This window comes from Sorex araneus, chromosome 3, assembly GCF_027595985.1.
Source record: "Sorex araneus isolate mSorAra2 chromosome 3, mSorAra2.pri, whole genome shotgun sequence".
Taxonomy (NCBI): domain Eukaryota; kingdom Metazoa; phylum Chordata; class Mammalia; order Eulipotyphla; family Soricidae; genus Sorex; species Sorex araneus.
The window spans coordinates 96,848,429-96,865,000 of record NC_073304.1 but is presented as its reverse complement, the minus strand read 5'-3'; the positions used below and the strand labels follow the sequence as shown (position 1 = coordinate 96,865,000).

Here is a 16,572-nt window from a genome sequence, read left to right as displayed (position 1 = left end):
GCTCAGGAGTTACTTCTGGCTCTGCACTCAGAAATCACTTAGGGCGGGCTTGGGGGACCATATGGGAAGCCAGGGATCGATTCCTGGTGGGCCACGTGCAAGGCAAGTGTCCTACCAGCTCTACTATCAGTATAGCACCTGAGATTTAATTTTTATATCAAGGAAGTTGATATAATGAAAGGACTCTTTGAACTATGCCGCATGTACTATAACATGTATAATAGGGGCCAGGAGATTGAACAGCGGGCAGGGCACTTCCTTATTCATGGCCAAACTGGGTTCCATCCTGGGCACCCCATTATGGTCCACCAATTCCCCAGATGTGATCCCTGAGCACTGCAGAGAGTAACTCAGAAAATAAAAAAAGTAAAGGACATATATAATGTATGTATGTTGATATGGCTGGATGCAATCTGTGCTTTAAAAGCTCTTTAAGGAAAGCAAACGTAAATTAATACAGCCATTTTGAGTGCTTTGGATACAAATAAGATTTTACAATGGTTATTTACAATTAATAACTCAGAAGTATTCTTTTAGTAATAAGAAAAGCCACCAGCCCAGATCTCCAAATCACTTTTGTAAAATACTTTAGTAGCTCCTTGTCCATGGTTATGTGTTCTTTCTTTAGAAATGACTTTTATGTAGTAGGATGAGAAAGCTTTCAGGTGATTAAACTGTCAGACGCTTGACTAGGTGGATTCCAGGAGAATCATTAACTACTGTTAATTAAATAAATCTCTGCTGATAGCAGCGAAGCAGGTTACAAGTCCCAGAAGAGAAGCACCTTCCTGCAAGTCACTGCCTGTCGTTTCAGACCCTTACCCTGCTGGCTCAGAGTGAAGCCCTTTGTTTCCCGTCTCTGACCACATATCCTGGGGATGGAGGAAGGAACAGGCTGTAGCCCATTTCTAGACAGTACTGTGCTACAGTCTCACATGCCCCAGGGTGCTTCGCGCCTCTCCCTGAACCTCAGAACCTCTCAAAGGGAATCATGTATTGGATAGTCTATATTTTAAGTTAGGTATGTACATAAAAATGCTTTGAGGCTGTTTTCATGATAGTAATAGGGAGTGTTTTACTTCACTTTTAGAGATTCGAATGATCTGTTCTATGAGAATGATGGAATACTAGAGTAAAAACTCTTAATTGCAGTGGTGTCAGAAACTTACAGTTTGTGGGAATACCAAGCTACTTATTTGATACTAATAAAAATAATTGGTAAGCGCAGCATCCTTTGACCATTTCTTTTTGTTTTGTGAGTGATTAGTTCTTTTTGTTCTGTTACTAATATGATACACTCTTTCACATTTAAAATTTGTATAGAAAATGGGGTTCAGGAGATAGTAAAGAGTGTAGGGCACTGCCAGGAGTAATTCCTGAGTATAGTGCTAGGAGTAATCCCTGAACACTATCAGATGTCATCCACAAACAAACAAACAGAAACCCACAAAATTTGCATAGATGATAAGAGTAGCTTTTAGTAGATTTTGAGTGATAAAATACTCATTTCATTTACATACTGCATACATAAGATAACTTTTTGGATTTTGTTTTAACGTTCTCCTTTACTAACAGCCTAAGTAATTAAATGTTTATTGCAGGATTTTTTTTTTTTTCTTTTTGGGTCACACCTGGCGATGCTCAGGGCTTACTCCTGGCTTTGCACTCAGGAATTACTCCTGGCGGTGCTCAGGGGACCATATGGGATGCTGGCAATTGAACCTCGTGCAAGGCAAATACCCTACCCGCTGTGCTATCTCTCCAGCCCCTGCAGGATATTTTATATTTTAGAAATTTTATATTACTCTGAATTGTACTTTTAAAATACAAGATGCAGTGGAGTTTATGCCGGATAAATAGTTTAAGCCAGAGAGGCCACATAAATTGGGCTATGGGTAATTTGATAAGTGAAATAAATTAAAGAGAGCTCAAAATCTCATAATGATTTAGTAAAGCACATGTCTCACTATCTTACAGAATAAAAGCATACCAGATAGGACCGGAGCAATAGGAAAGGGGTGGGACACTTGCCTTGCGTGTGTCTGTCCCGGGCTTCATTCCCAGCACCCCGTGTGGTCCCCAGGCAGGATCAGGAGTCATCCTGAGTGCAGAGCTGGAGGTAAACCCTGGGAACCACCAGTGTGGCCCCAAAACAAAACAATAAAGACCAAACACAGCATACCACATATAAAGTAGGTTACTGAATTTTTAATCCAGGGGTTTTATTCTGTGTATCCAACAATTTTTCAGTGCCCTGCAAAATTTTCTAGTGACATTTTAAGTCAGATTATAAAAAGGGTAACTTGCAGTAGTAGAACCAACACATTTAATGTACTCAGTCTTTTTCTAGTAAAAACCACACAGCAAAATCTGCCAAGTGACCTATTTTAAGGGTGCTGTCAACTGCAGGCACAGTCAGTGGTACTCTGTGACCTATGCCATCACAGTCAGCACCTTTATTCTAGAGTTTCCTGAAATGAAAGATCTGTCCACATTTCACAGTCCCTCCCACTTTCCTCCCCTGGATCCTGAGCAGCCACAGTCCCATGTGGTCTCTGTGATTTAGACTGCCCCGTGTGCCTCCTGAACGTCCCCATGGGGCCTCTGCTAATGTTTCGGGATTTAGGTTTCCTTCCACAACCCACAGACTTGGGCTCTAGGCACATTGGAGTTGCAAAGTGTATCTTTGTGGGTTTCGGGGCTAATCTTACTTGCAGTTTGTTCAACTTCTTGGATGCTTTTATGTTTTTCATCAAATTTACGGAGTGGGTGGGGTGGGTGGGCCCTCAGCCATTATATTTTCTGTGTGTCCCTCTGTCCTATATTCTCCTCTGGGGTCCCACAGTGTATATTTCTATCTTTTTGATGTTATCCTACAGGTCCGTTTGGCTCTTTTTATTTTTTAATTTTTCTTCTTCCAATTGTTCAGACTTAGTTATTTCTAGTCATCTTATTTTTGTTGGGGGGTGGCCCAATACCCCCACCTTTTCCTCTTTTACTGGAGGGGAAGTGACTTGTAAAAATGAGGCCTATGCAATAACAATAATCCCCCTCTTCACCTTTGAAATCCATCAGACGCAGCAGTCAGCCATTAAAGAGCAAATCCCCAGTAGCTGGAGGCCAGGGAGTGTCCTTTTTGCCTTCTGTTATCCACGATGCTGTGTAATGGTGTGTAAGCTGTGTCCATACCATTTCTATGTCTAGATAGTCCCTGTGCACAAGTGATTTCTCTGCACACAAGGTTCCTATGTTCATATAGTTCCTGTGCGTATACTGTTCCTGTGTATGAAGAGTTCCTGTGCACATACAGTTCCTATGTACGTGTGCTTCCTGTGTACGTACAGTTTCTGTGTATGTATGGGTTCCTGTGCACATGTGGTTCCTGTGCACATATAGTTCCTGTGTATGTATGCTTTCTATGCACATATGGTTCCTATGTACGTACAGTTCCTGTATACATGCAGTTCCTGTGTATGTATGATTCCTGTTCACGTATGGTTCCTGTGCACATGGGGTTCTTGTGCACATACAGTTCCTGTTGACAAATGATCTATGTGCACATGTAGTTCCTGTGCACAGCTGCCCGCCACAGAGACTAGGGGCTGGGTGGGAGAGAAGCTGCTAGTACGAGCTGAAATTCACTGTGGTTTATAAGGTGTGCCCTCCCCATGAAATGACAAGCCTTCAGAACATTCTAGAGTTCATGAGTGTCCACAGTAGCCCTTACTGTGTTTAAGTTGGACCAGTGCAGTCATTGTTTTGGTGGGGAGAAAGGCTTCTGATGCTTTCTTCGTTGCCATCTCCCCAGAATCTTCTCTGATTAAAAAAAAAAAAATCAGTCATATAAAAAAACAATGACTTAAATTAAAACCTTTTTTCAATATTTCAGTGAGCTCATGGTATAGGGGTTGGGGGTTGATTTTGTTATGTACTGATCCAGAAAATTCTGATTTATAATATTGATACAGCATAAAAGGGATTACTTTACTTTTTATTTCTCAGACAATTGTCGCCATTAACAAAGACCCAGAAGCTCCGATTTTTCAAGTGGCAGATTATGGGATAGTCGCAGACTTATTTAAGGTAAGTTGGCCATGAGTGGAAGTAGGGGTTTAAGTACCTCCAGGAATCTCTTGGAGATGGTCAGAGAGAAGCTGTTATCAGAAAATCTTATGTGTTTTTATATTTTTCTGCATACATAAAAGTAATCTACAATTTTGAATGTTTAAAATGAAATTGTTAGGGCTGGAGCGTTAGCACAGTGGGGAGGGCGTTTGTCTTGCATGCAGCCAACCCGGGTTCGATTCCCAGCATCCTGTATGGTCCCCTGCGCACCACCAGTGGTAATTCCTGAGTGCAGAGCCAGGAGTAACCCCTGTGCATCGCCCAGTGTGACCAAAAAAAAGCAAAAAATAAATAAATAAATGAAATGAAATTGTCCTCATACATGATGTTTATAGAGCTCTGTTTCTCAACGGGAGTCCCCAGAATATACAAGGGTGAAATTCACTTAAGTCGGGACCCAACCAGTAGGATGAGGGTACAGGAAAGAAACATAAAAGAAGGGAACCACAGTCAGAAAAAGGTTGAGAGACACTAATGAAGAGCATTGTCACTTTTACCTTAAGGAAAGTCACATTGATTTTAAAATACATATATAGCTCATGACATCTCAAGAACTAAGTTAATAAACAATGTGAGTATTACAATCTTGTAATACTAACTTAGTACCACGTGTAGTAGGTCCCTTAAAGAAGCTCACATCAAAAGCTCTTGTTCTGAGTTTTGCCAAGCATTTCCGAGGAAGGGCAGGCAGTTCACCTGACTCAGCGCATATTCCCTGATGATGTGCTTGCGAGTTCCAGGCCTTCCTAAGGTGACGAGTACATGCACATGATAGTTCCTGCTCACGCATGGTTATTGGGATAACACTTTCTATCCCTCATGCCCCCCGCCCTTGTGTGTGTTCTTTCTACCCTGCTGTCATCCCTGTATTGTGCCCCTGTTATTGGAACTGGTGACACGGATCCCACTTATTCCCTGTTTGTCCATATTGAAAGGGCATAGCGCAGGCATGCCTGGTCTTTTTCTCTCCCTCGGCAGTGACATTGTACAGTAATGACGCATGCAGGAATTAAGACTCTGAAATGGTGACCAAACTTGGGATGAAGTGGGTTTATTGGTTTGGGACCACCTCACATGGAGCCACCATGAGATGGCTTGGGCCATAATAGCCGTAGGCAAATGTGGTGCCCCAACAGGAGAATGGCCCAACACCCAGGCTCTGTCAGCCTGGCCGCCCCGCCCCCCCAGGCACACTTCCAGAGCACATCTGTTTGTGTGTAGCCAGACTCAGTCCTCCACCCTTCAGCAGTTTGGTGATTCCTCAGTTAAGAACCCAGACTGAAAAGATAAGAACAGGGCTGTTGCCCTGGATCAGCACAGGGCATCTGTCCCCAGGGAGTCCTGTGTCTGTCCCCCAACTCCTTCCAGAACTATCTCTTCTTTGGGAAGAATTCAGTTCCTCATTAGTGATTTAGAAGTCCCGTTAATGAGGGGCCGGAGCGATAGCACGGCGGGTAGGGCGTTTGCCTTGCACGCGGCCGACCGGAGTTCGATCCCCGGCATCCCATATGGTCCCCCAAGCACTGCCAGGAGCAGTTCCTGAGTGCAAAAGCCAGGAGTAACCCCTGAGCATCGCTGGGTGTGACCCAAAAAGCAAAAAAAAAAAAAAAAAATAGAAGTCCCATTAATGAAATTTCCGGTACGTTTAGGCAGTTTGCTCCTGCCTCTTAGCCTTGTAGGGACTTTTTATTTCTTTTTGGGTCACACCCGGCGATGCACAGGGGTTACTCCTGGCTCATACACTCAGGAATTACTACTGGCGGTGCTTGGGGGACTATATGGGATGCTGGAAATTGAACTCGGGTTGGCCACATGCAAGGCAAATGCCCTACCTGCTGTGCTATCACTCCAGCCCCTGTAGGGACTTTTTTTTTTTTAATTTGCTTTATAGTGCTTGTTACAACAAAATGGCAAATGGAATTATCCAAAATCAGTTCAGTTAAAGAAAATTAGTGAAAATTGTTCTGGCTCACAATCGTGCTACTGAAGTCATCGTCTGAGGATTTACTTTGCTGTGCTCCTACTGGCCTGTCAGTACTGTGGAATTTGGAGGTGTTTGGTCGTGCACCCCAGGAGCTGCAGGACTGGATGATTTAGTAGCGTGGCGTCTCTCTGAGATTAATCATGGAGCTCTGAAGCGGGGGCCGTTGATATGCTGGAGGAAGTCAGTTGTGGGTGGGTCACTGGGCCTTTGGGCAAGGCAGGATTTCAGCCTTCCCCCATCCCGAGAAGGCTCCAGAGGTCTCAGCTGGGACACCGGGTTACCTGGATGATTCAGCGGCTTGGCGTTTTTTCAGGATTAGTTGTGGAGCTGTGAAGCTGGTTGACCCAGGTGTGTAAACAAACAGGAAGGGCCCAGAGAATAGGGGAGGCTGAGGCGTTAGGCACTTGCCTTGCGTGCAGATAGTCTGGCTTTCATCCCTGGCATTACATATGTTTCCCCAGCACTGCCAGAAATGATCCTGGAGCACAACTGAGTGTGGAACAAAGATAAAAATTAAAAAAGCAATGGCTATCTCTGTATGAGGGTAACTGTCAGATAGCAGGCATGTAGCTCCAGTGACAGACACTCTCAGGACTTCAAGCATATGCCACGGTGGCACTGTGTAAAGAGGCAGCCCTTTAGCTGTTTCTCCTGAAGAGAATATTTCAGTAAGTTTATAAGTGATTTTATTTTACTTTGTATTTGTGTTCTGTGTCCTTACACATGCAGCGCTTCCTTGATTAACCGGCAGTATGTTCAATACTTAGAGATCTGTTCAGATAGTGGATAGCTGGCGCATCTTTGTGGCAGTAATTAATGGAATGGTCATACATGGTGCCTGTGCTGTATGTGTGTCTCTCTGTGTGTTACTCACAGGTATGTTGTGAGAGTTCTAGGACAATGGAAGTGAAAAGGGACCACAAAAGTCATTGTTAGATTATTTCCACCCTGAGGTTTTCATGCTGTGTTTTTTTTAGGAACCCCAGATTTTATTATAGAGAGACCATTTGAAGTAATATATAAAACCCATATGTTTTTAGCTAAAATTACTATATTAAAACAATGACTGATGTTGCAGTGTTCTAAAGCACACTTATTTATAACTGGTAAGTGGAAGGGGAAAGACATTTGAGAAACTGAAAATTAAAGATTGTGAGAATATTAGAAATACTGCTTAAGTCGCAGTCTTCCATCTGTTACTATGTTAAATGACTAGCAGGAGTGAGGTGTGTTTATTTTGAGTTGTCTGTGTCCCAGAGAGATGGAATTTTGAAAGATTACTCAGCAAATTATTGACAACACTTAGAAATCTGTTCTCTCATCGCCCTGCTTTTCCAACCCAGCAAGTAGTAAAAGCGGGTGATTCACCGCTACTTCTGCAGCTTAATTTAAGCTTCATTAAGAAGGAGCATGCTTTTTTTTTTCTTTCTGCTTATTGGGTCACACGGGCAATGCACAGGGGTGATTCCTGGCTCTGCACTCAGGAATTACTCCTGATGGTGCTCCGGGGACCATGCTGAGAATCGAACCCGGGTCAGCCACATGCAAGGCAAATGCCCTCCCTGCTGTACTACTGCCCCAGACCCAGGAGCATGCTCTTTGTCAGAGCAAAAATTTTTCATCCGTGGAAATATCCAGTATGACATGGATGAATATTATAGTAATTCTTTTTCACTGTTGTTTGCATTGTTTATTTTTTATCTTTGCCTTTTTGGTTTTATTTTGGGGCCAGAACTGGCTATGTGTGGGGCCTCTGCTCTGTGTTCTTATTAGCAGTGGACGTGAGACCTGTGGTGTGGGGGATTGAACCACATGTGAGGCGTGAATATTGTAACCTCTATTCTTCCACCCTGGCCCCCAATACCTTTTATAAGATAGGTTATATATTAATTTTTGTATTTGTACGTTATTGATTATAATTGAAACCATTTCAGTTCTACAACATGATTGGGAATTTATATATACTATATATATATTTTTTTCTTTTTTGCTTTTTGGGTCACACCCGGCAGTGCACAGGGGTCACTCCTGGCTCTGCACTCAGGAATTACCCCTGGCGGTGCTCAGAGGACCATATGGGATGCTGGGAATTGAACCTGGGTCGGCTGCGTGCAAGGCAAACGCCCTACCCACTGTGCTATCACTCCAGCCCCATATATATATTTATGTATTTTGATATATTTTCTGTATTTGTATATATTGGGAAATGACCGGCATAGTAATACTAGTGATAAACATACTTATAAACTTTCTTTTTGTGATAAGAACTTTCAAAATTTCCTCTCTAGGGACCAGGGTGATAGTACAGCGGTTTTATTGCTGGCATCCCATATGGTCCCCTGAGCAGATAATAATCCTGAGTGCAGAACCAGTAGTAACCCCTGAGCATTGCCAGGTGTGGCCAAAACAAAACAAAAAATGTCCTCTTTAATAACTGTCAGGCATGCAGTGGTATGTACTGTGGCCTCTATGTGTCCGTGACACCCCATCAATTAGAGTTTTATGATGGGAGTTTAGACCTTTTAGCTCATTCACCCATTTCATGCACCTCTCAAACTTGCTCCTGGCAACCTTCAATCTGTTGTCTGTATCTGTGGAGTTAGGTTTGTTTTTGTTTTGTTTCCAGTTCTCCATAGAGATGACATTATATGGTTTTATCTTCTTTGATTTATTCACTTTCCATAGAGGCTACATTCTCAGTCAGTGTTCATATTAGTGATCAACAAAGATTCCCTTTTCTCTATAATTTCAGCAGGCATTGGCTTTTTAATGGTAGCCTTCCTAACAGGTATGAAGTGTAATATTAGCCTATAGTTGTGTTCTGCATTTTCCTGATCATTAGTAATATTAAGCACCTTTTCATGTACCTGTTGGCCACCTATTTTTCTTCTTGGGGAAAATGACAATTCACATCATATGTAATTTTATTAGGTCTTTTAGGGTCTGTGTGTGTGTGTGTTGGATTTGCTATTGAATTGGATTATTTTGGTTATTAACCCTTTATCAGATATGATTTACATTTTCTTCTGTTCAGTAGGTTGCCTTTTATTAGTGATTTCCTTTGTTGTGCAAAAGCTTTTTTAGTTTAATGTTGTTGCACTTGTTTATTTTTTCTTTTTTTTACTTTGCTTTATCACCTACAAAAACTCACAACCAAGACTAATTAACATCTAGGACCTGACCTATAATGTTTTCTTCAAAGAGTTTTATGTTTGAAAGATCTTAGATTCAAGGCTTAAATCCATTTTTGGTTAATCCTTGTGTGTGGTATAAGATAGTAGTTCAGTTTCGATCCTTTGCATGTGATAAAAGTTTTTGTAAAGGTAGGCATTATCTCATTGGGGTATGTTTTCTAGGAATGGAACTGTGGGATCATGTGATAACTCTTCAATTTAAACATTTTTGAGAACTGCCAGATTGTTTCCCCAATCTGAATCCTTTTTACTGACTCCCACTGATAACATATAATGGTCTGAATGTCTCCATGTACTTGCTAATATTTGTGATTGTCTTTTTTTAAATTGTTGACCCTCCTGATGCAGTGTGATATCTATCCTGTAGTGGTTTTAATTTGCATTTCCCTAACCACTGATGCTGAACATATCTTCATGCTTAATGGCCATTTGTATATCATCTTTGACAAAAATAATCCAGGTTCTTTGCTAATTTTGGGTGGTGCTTGGGGACTATTCCTCATGCTCAGAAGTGCCCCTGGAAATGCTCAGGATACCATAGTGGTTCCCAGGGTCAAACTAGGGTCAGCTGCCTGTAAGGCAAGCGCCTTATCTCCTGTACTATCTCTCTGATTCCCATTGCCAATTTTTAAATTGAATTGTCTTTTTGTTCTTGAGTTGTGTGAGTTCTTCATAGATTCTTGGTATTTAATCTTCATTAGATACATGATTTCCAATTTGTTTTGATGCTTAAAAGTTTTGAATTTTAATCCTCATATATTTTTTGTTGAATACATCTTTTCAGGTTGTATTTGATGTCATATATAAGACTCCATTGTGAAACCCAAGGTCATGAAGATTTCCCCCCTATATTTGCTGTCTTATACTAACTCTTATGTTCTTAGGTTATTGATCTATTTAGAGTTTGTATTGTGTTATGTGAGGTGAAAGTCCAAATTCATTCTTTTTCATTTGTATCTGTGTAGCTGTACTAGGACCATCTCTGCTCTGTTCCATGAGTGGATTTAGCAGATCACCTGTAATCCAAGACATTTTCACTTTGTCCCACACAGCTCTTCACTAGTCAGTCTAATTCCTTTATTTCCTCTGAAATTTGCAACATTGATCTCTGTCACCTCGTTTTGGGGTCTCCACATTAATGTTCTGATTTTATTCATCCACACTAATCTCTCAGAACTTCTGACTTGGAGCATTTATTGCCTACCTTTTCATCCTCTTGTCTTACAGTAGAAAGCACCTTTGGTGATTTAACCAGAATCTTCTCCCCAGTTTTGTCCTTACGATCAGGGATTAGTCCGAAACTTCTCTGTCTGCCACAGTGCCTGTGGGAGGCAATCCAGGTGAAAGAGTGAAGTACAGTCGCTTTGTACTGGGGTGCAGTGACGTTTCTGCAGGTAGCCTCATACCCATTTGTTCATACTGTGTGGGAAGCTGCTTCCACAGTATCTAAAATAGAAGGCACACGAGAATCCAAACCTATTCGTGTGTTCAGGCCATCAGATACATGTATACTGAACTGGTGTCTTATTTCCTGTAAATAAGGGGTTGTGTGTTTGGAATGTCAAAGGTGGCTTTAATTAAAATGAAAAATACCAAGAAAAAGTTGCCACAACTTTTTTTTTTTGGTGGAGTTTTAGAGAGGAACCTTTTGAAAGACTTTTTTTAAAAAAAAGTCATATGGGGGCCGGAGCTATAGTACATTAGGTGAGGCATTTGCCTTGCTTGCAGCCAGCCTGGGTTCAATCCTCGGCATCCCATATGGTCCCTGAGCAGCACCAAGAGTAATTCCTGAGTGCAGAGCCAGGAGTAACTCCTGAGCACCACTGGGTGTGACCCAGAAAGAAAGGAAGGGAGGGAGGGAGGGAGGGAGGGAGGAAGGGAGGGAGGGAAAGAAAGAAATGGAAAAAAAGAAAGAAAATGGGGAGGGGGAAGCAAAAAAATTATGTTCTGAATCGAACTGTTTCACTTGGAAGAAGTTGCGTCTAGCGGATTGCTCGTGAAACACAGAGGGCCTCGTGAGACTCCTCAGGCTGCCCTCCCTGTGACTGGCACGAGCTCACGGGCTCTGCCAAGAGCTGGGCGAAGGAGTGCCAGCACTTAGTGCTGCCCTGAACTAATGCCCACTGGCTCCATGGTCAACACGCGCCTTTTAGTAGGCAGGAGACAAAGTGACATTCGGAAGAAACAACATGTCGACAATTTCCTTAATAAATTTTGTACGAACACATTATTTCCACCTAATGGAAATGTAGCTCTTTTAAATAATTGAGAGAGGCTGTATTCATCAGTGGTGAGTTCAGCTGGGACCTCCGAGTTTGGGCCGCTGATAGCCCCCTGGAAGCCTGGGTAATTGATACTGTGCATAAGTGGATTGGCCAGGGTTCAGGTGGGCTCCGTCCACGTGTCGCTTCTCTGACGCTTCCAGACACAGCTCTCCTGTGTTAGCCAGGCTGCCGGAGCAGCGCCCCACGCGTGAAAGCTCTGGTCGCACCCCAGCAGCTCCCTGAATAAACCTTAGGAGTGAATCCCTTTACAAGTGGGGGCAGCACCATGGAGAGCGCTCCGAGGGTTGGAGGCAGGCGGGGTGTGCTGAAGCCCTGGCCTCAGACCCCAGGCACTGATGTGAGTGACCCCTGAGCACCGACAAGTGTAGCTCAAAAACTGAAAAGATCCCTGGAACCTCGGGGTATATGTGCGTGTGCGCGCGCTCACGCACGTGTGTGTGTGGGGGGGGGGGGAGGTGTAGAGATTTGGGGGCCAACTTGGGCAGTTCCTCTGGCTTAGTCTCGTCCATCTGCTGACCAGTCGCTGTGTTGGTGCCAGGCCTTGGTGTTAGTAGAGGGATGATACTGAACATGCGGTTTGCTTTGGCTTCTGTGTGCTTGGGGACCACATGCAGAAGTTCGCGGGCTGCTCCGGACTTGGGCAGGGGGTGGGGTAGGGGGATTCCTTCCCAGCAGTGCTTGGGGGCAGAGGCAGGCATTGAACCTGGGGCCCCACCTGCAGTCCAGCCAGAAGGACCTATCTCCCCGGCCTGCAGCTCATTCTTCTGTGCTCAGAGACAGTTCCCTGGGTTGAAAAAGCGAATAGTGTTTGCTCATTGAAGGATTTGAGGAGGCGGGCAGGAGTTGTGGCTGAGAGAAAACTCGGGTGCAGAGTCGGAAGAAAAGCAGGGACATGAGGAAGGCTGCTGGGAAGGGCTCGGCTTTCCAGCACAGGCCAGGGGAAACAGGCTCCCTCTCTCTGAGGTGTGCCGATGCTCGGAACGGCTCCTGGACACCGAGGGGGCTCTCGGCTCTCCACACTGTGGTCCTCCTCTCCGTGGGGCGGAGGCCTCTGCAGGTGGCAGGGACGCTCCAGAGAGCTGGGAATGGGGACAGCGGGAGCACTTCGTGCCTCACCAGAGACTCTGCTGGTGTGTCCCTTTGCCCCGTGGACAAAGTCATAGCAGCTGAGACCTGATTGCGGTGAAGGCTCAAGGTGCTAACTAACATTTCTGGGCTTTTGTTTTTGCAGGTAGTTCCTGAGATGACAGAAATCTTGAAGAAGAAATGAGTTGGAAATACCTTAAGGAAATCATGTCACAGTATTCGGAAACTTTAGGAACCCGTGGCTATTATAGTAATCACTGGAAAGCATAGAAGGCTGCATTTAATAATTTGAGAAAAAATTCTGTCATAGGCCAAAGTGCTTTTTTTATGGGAACTATGACTACGCTTCTTTTTAATTATTTGTGGTTCGAGACAAATATATTTTGAAATTTTCTAATTCTGTAATTAAATACTATAATAAAGCCTTTCCATAGCCTTAAAGCTATCTCTAGCCAACTTCTTAAGAAAGTTAAAGAAAGGGAGTTTAAAAGAAACACTTTTTTCACTGTTTGTCTTGCTCATGGTGTGCTTTGTGTTTTAGGCAAGGTCATAAACACGCGTGTTCCTGCCAGCTTCGTCAGTCTCTTATGACTATTGGGAGAAAAAGGGAGCTAAATTGGCAAATTCGGGGTTTAAAGGGAGGAAAATAAAAAGCAGTGTGCAGAGACAGAGAGATAGTCCAGCTGGTAGGGTACCATCCTTGCACGCAGCCGACCCAGCTTTGACCCCCACATGTTTCCCCAACCCCCACTGGAAGTGATCCCTGAGTGTACTATGTATAGGCCCAAAAACAAACAAGAAAAAAGAGAAAAAAAGTGTGGGAGGGGGAGCAGCAGGCTGCTAAAGCCTGAGTATTGTCTTCAGTGTGTGTCAGTCTTCAGAAGCCCCTGCTCACGCCCAGCGTAGACCCACTGAGTTCAGCTGACATGAACTAAATACAGTGTTTCTCTTTCATTGGAAGGTTGTCAGTGTAAGGGTTCTCGCGTCGCTGAGAGGCCTGGAGGCGGAGGGGCTTCTCAGACCCAGTCTGGCCTCATGCCAGACAGTCCGCTGCTCTTGGTAATGGCCGTGAGCCTGCTCGGTAGAGCCCGCGGTTTCCTGTTGCCCTCCTGACGGCGCCCTTCAGGCTCTGGCCGGGTGGCCAGGCCCGGGTCATCGCCCGCCTGTGTGGTTCCTGCTCTCCTTTTCTCTACCCGCCCAGCGGACGAACCTCCTCCCTGTGTGGGTGGAGGCCCTGGCAGGATGCTGGTGTCTGTGTGTCTGTCAGTGTCTGCCAGGCGCAGAGTCCTGCTTCTCCCCGCCCCCTGGCACTCTGGCCAGTGCCCCTGCTCTCTGCTGTGGCCCGAGCAGTACTCAGGAGCACCACTGGGAGAGTCTGGCCCAGGCAGCAGCCACTGTGTCGCTCCGGCAGGGAGACAGCATGGTGCTGGGTGCCGCGACACCATGGCCGTGAGGGGAGAAGCCGACGGGGTCCTTGCATGGGCAGTGTGTCGCGGCCAGCCCTGGGCTGCCCTCGGTGGGGCTTCGAGCCGGAGCTGTGGGCTGGCGCCCACAGACAGCGTCAGGGCAAGGCTGCGGGTTGGCCATCCCCCTTTCCTGGTCTTCTTGGAAAATGAATCGGATTTTTCCAGTCTGAAGTCTGTCCCGTGTACTCTGGCCCCGCGGCACTGGGGGCGCTGCCGTCCTGTCTCCCCAGGACCGTGAGAGGGTTTCAGAGCTGATGGGACGAGTGGCCGGGCATCGTTCCCTCAGAGCAGCCTCTGACCAGCCACGGCTTCTGTGTGTCGGTGGACACGTGGGGCCCGGGTGGACGTGCCCTCTGCCACTTGCTGTCTGTTGCTCATGTGTCTCCTGGAATTGACAGTGCCGGGGCAGGAGCTGTGTGCCACAGAATGCTGCGTGCCTCCCTCGGACACTGCTGCCTGAGCACATCTTCCAGTGCTCCCTTCACCCTGCCGCACGAGGCTAGTGCCGGGGCCTGGCCCAGGCCCTCACCCTAGGGGGCCTGGGTAGTGCATCGGGACCTGGTTCGTTGTTGCTGGGAGGAGGAGATGGAAGCAATTAGGAGGCTGTTGTAGCAGCCCACAAGCCTTCGGTCCCACTCGGCTCTGGCTGAAAGCTCTTTGGTTACAGAATGGCCCCCTGGAGACTGCAGAGATGGGTCCCGTGCTCTGGGTGGGGCTGGCTGAGAGTGGGGTGCCTCCTTCCAGGATCGGGCGGGGGTGTGTTGCCGGAGGAGCTGGGAGTGCCTCTGCGGAGGCCGGGAACCCCACTTGCAGGTGCCCTCTGCTGCCTCTCTGACGGGGAGGGGCAGCCGGGCGGCATCTCAGCGAGCGGGCGTCTGGGTTGGTCCACATCCAAGTATACTCGCATCTGGAGGCGGGAGAGCCCCAGAGCCCTGTTGCTGGATGGCAGGAGATGGTTTGGTGAGGGCTGGCTGGGCTGGGAGCTGGTGCGGGGCTGGGTGCAGAGACGGGTCTGGAACGGGGTCGTGGGACACCTGACCAGGGGCTGCCCAGGATGCCGGCAGCTGTGCAGCGTGCTCTTGTGCTGGCCACCCCGCAGACGTGGGACAAGCAGGGAGCTTGGAGGGAAAAAGGGGGTTCTGGGGGAGAAGGGACTGTCCCTGGGGTCATCGGTGGTAGAACTGGAGCACAGGCCAGTGTTTTGAGCACTTGCCGTCTATCATTAGCCTCCTGCTGTGACCTCTCAACGTCGCCAAGCCTGGGTGTCAAACCCCTGACTCTCGGCCTGGAGAAAAGGACCTGGCGGGAGCTGGCCCAAGAGAGGCACCGGGCAGAGCTGCGGCCTCTCCGCCCCTTTCTGCTCCCCCAGAGCCGCGTCTCTCCTTTGCTCTAAGGAGCTGCATGCTTGTCCCAGGGCGCGTGAGACAGGAGCTGGGTTAGGGACAATGCGGCGTGAATTGGCATTTGCCTTCTGCCCTGTCCCCGTTGGTGAGTGGCCAGCAGTCCCCAGACCTGGCGAGGCTTCCCAGCGTCACCTGTACCTCACGCTGGCCCCAGGGTGGCCCAGAAATGCGCCTGCCCAGCCCAGTGTGGTTCTTTGGCAGGGTGGCCCCTGCCCGGGTCCACAGGCAGGGCACCAAGTGGGGCTTGTCCCCCAGCATCTGGACACCTGGTTCCTGTCCTGTCTCTGGTCTCCCTCAGAGGCACCCCGTGGCCTCATCCTTCTGTCCTTTGCATGATGGAGAACTGCCCGTGGGAAGCTTTGAAGAAATCTCCACCCCGGGGTGTGGCAGAGCCTTAGGTAGGGGGCGGGTGGGGAGGGTGGGCCTTGTGAATCTGCTTACCCTCTTGCTGTTGTTGAGTTTGGGGTGGGGGAGTCCCCCGCTCGCTGCAGTGCTGGGGACTGAACTCAGGCCTCGCAGTGCAGGCCAGGTTCTCCCCTATTGGCCCTGCTCTCAGGCCCTGGAGTCATGGCGTCGGGGGCCTGTTTGCCCTTTGCTGAGCCGTCTCAGTGAAGGAAGGCACGGAACGAAACACAGTGCCCCCAGGCCTTGAGCCCATGTTGAGCTTTGCTTGCTTTGCAACCACTTTTTTTTTTCCTTTTTGGGTCACACCTGACGATGCACAGGGGATACTCCTGGCTCTGCACTCAGGAATTACTCCTGGTGGTGCTCAGGGGACCATATGGGATGCTGGGAATGGAACCCGGGTTGGCTGCGTGCAAGGCAAACGCCCTCCCCGATGTGCTATCACTCCAGCCCCTGCAACCACTTTTTGCTCAGGTGTGGGGTCTGCATTCGACCTTGGGCCTGGCCCGCCTGCGTCTGGCATGGGCCATAGGAGAGTCCGAGCACTCCGGCTCCATCTGTGACGGGGCTGCCCAGGACTGGCCTGGTGCTTGGCCGCATTGATGGAGCACGAGGCAAAAAGTG

General features: G+C 47.1%; 1 protein-coding gene across 1 annotated transcript in view; it reads left to right on the top strand.

Moving 5' to 3' along the window:
* Window positions 1–13,139, top strand: part of ETFA (electron transfer flavoprotein subunit alpha) — a 78,383-nt gene extending 65,244 nt beyond the window's left edge. The window contains exons 11-12 of the mRNA XM_004611757.2: window positions 4,003–4,083; window positions 12,820–13,139. Coding sequence (XP_004611814.2) covers window positions 4,003–4,083; window positions 12,820–12,858 — 120 coding nt within the window. The 3' untranslated portion in view covers window positions 12,859–13,139. The remainder of the gene's footprint in view (window positions 1–4,002; window positions 4,084–12,819) is intronic.
* Window positions 13,140–16,572: the final 3,433 nt, after the last annotated feature.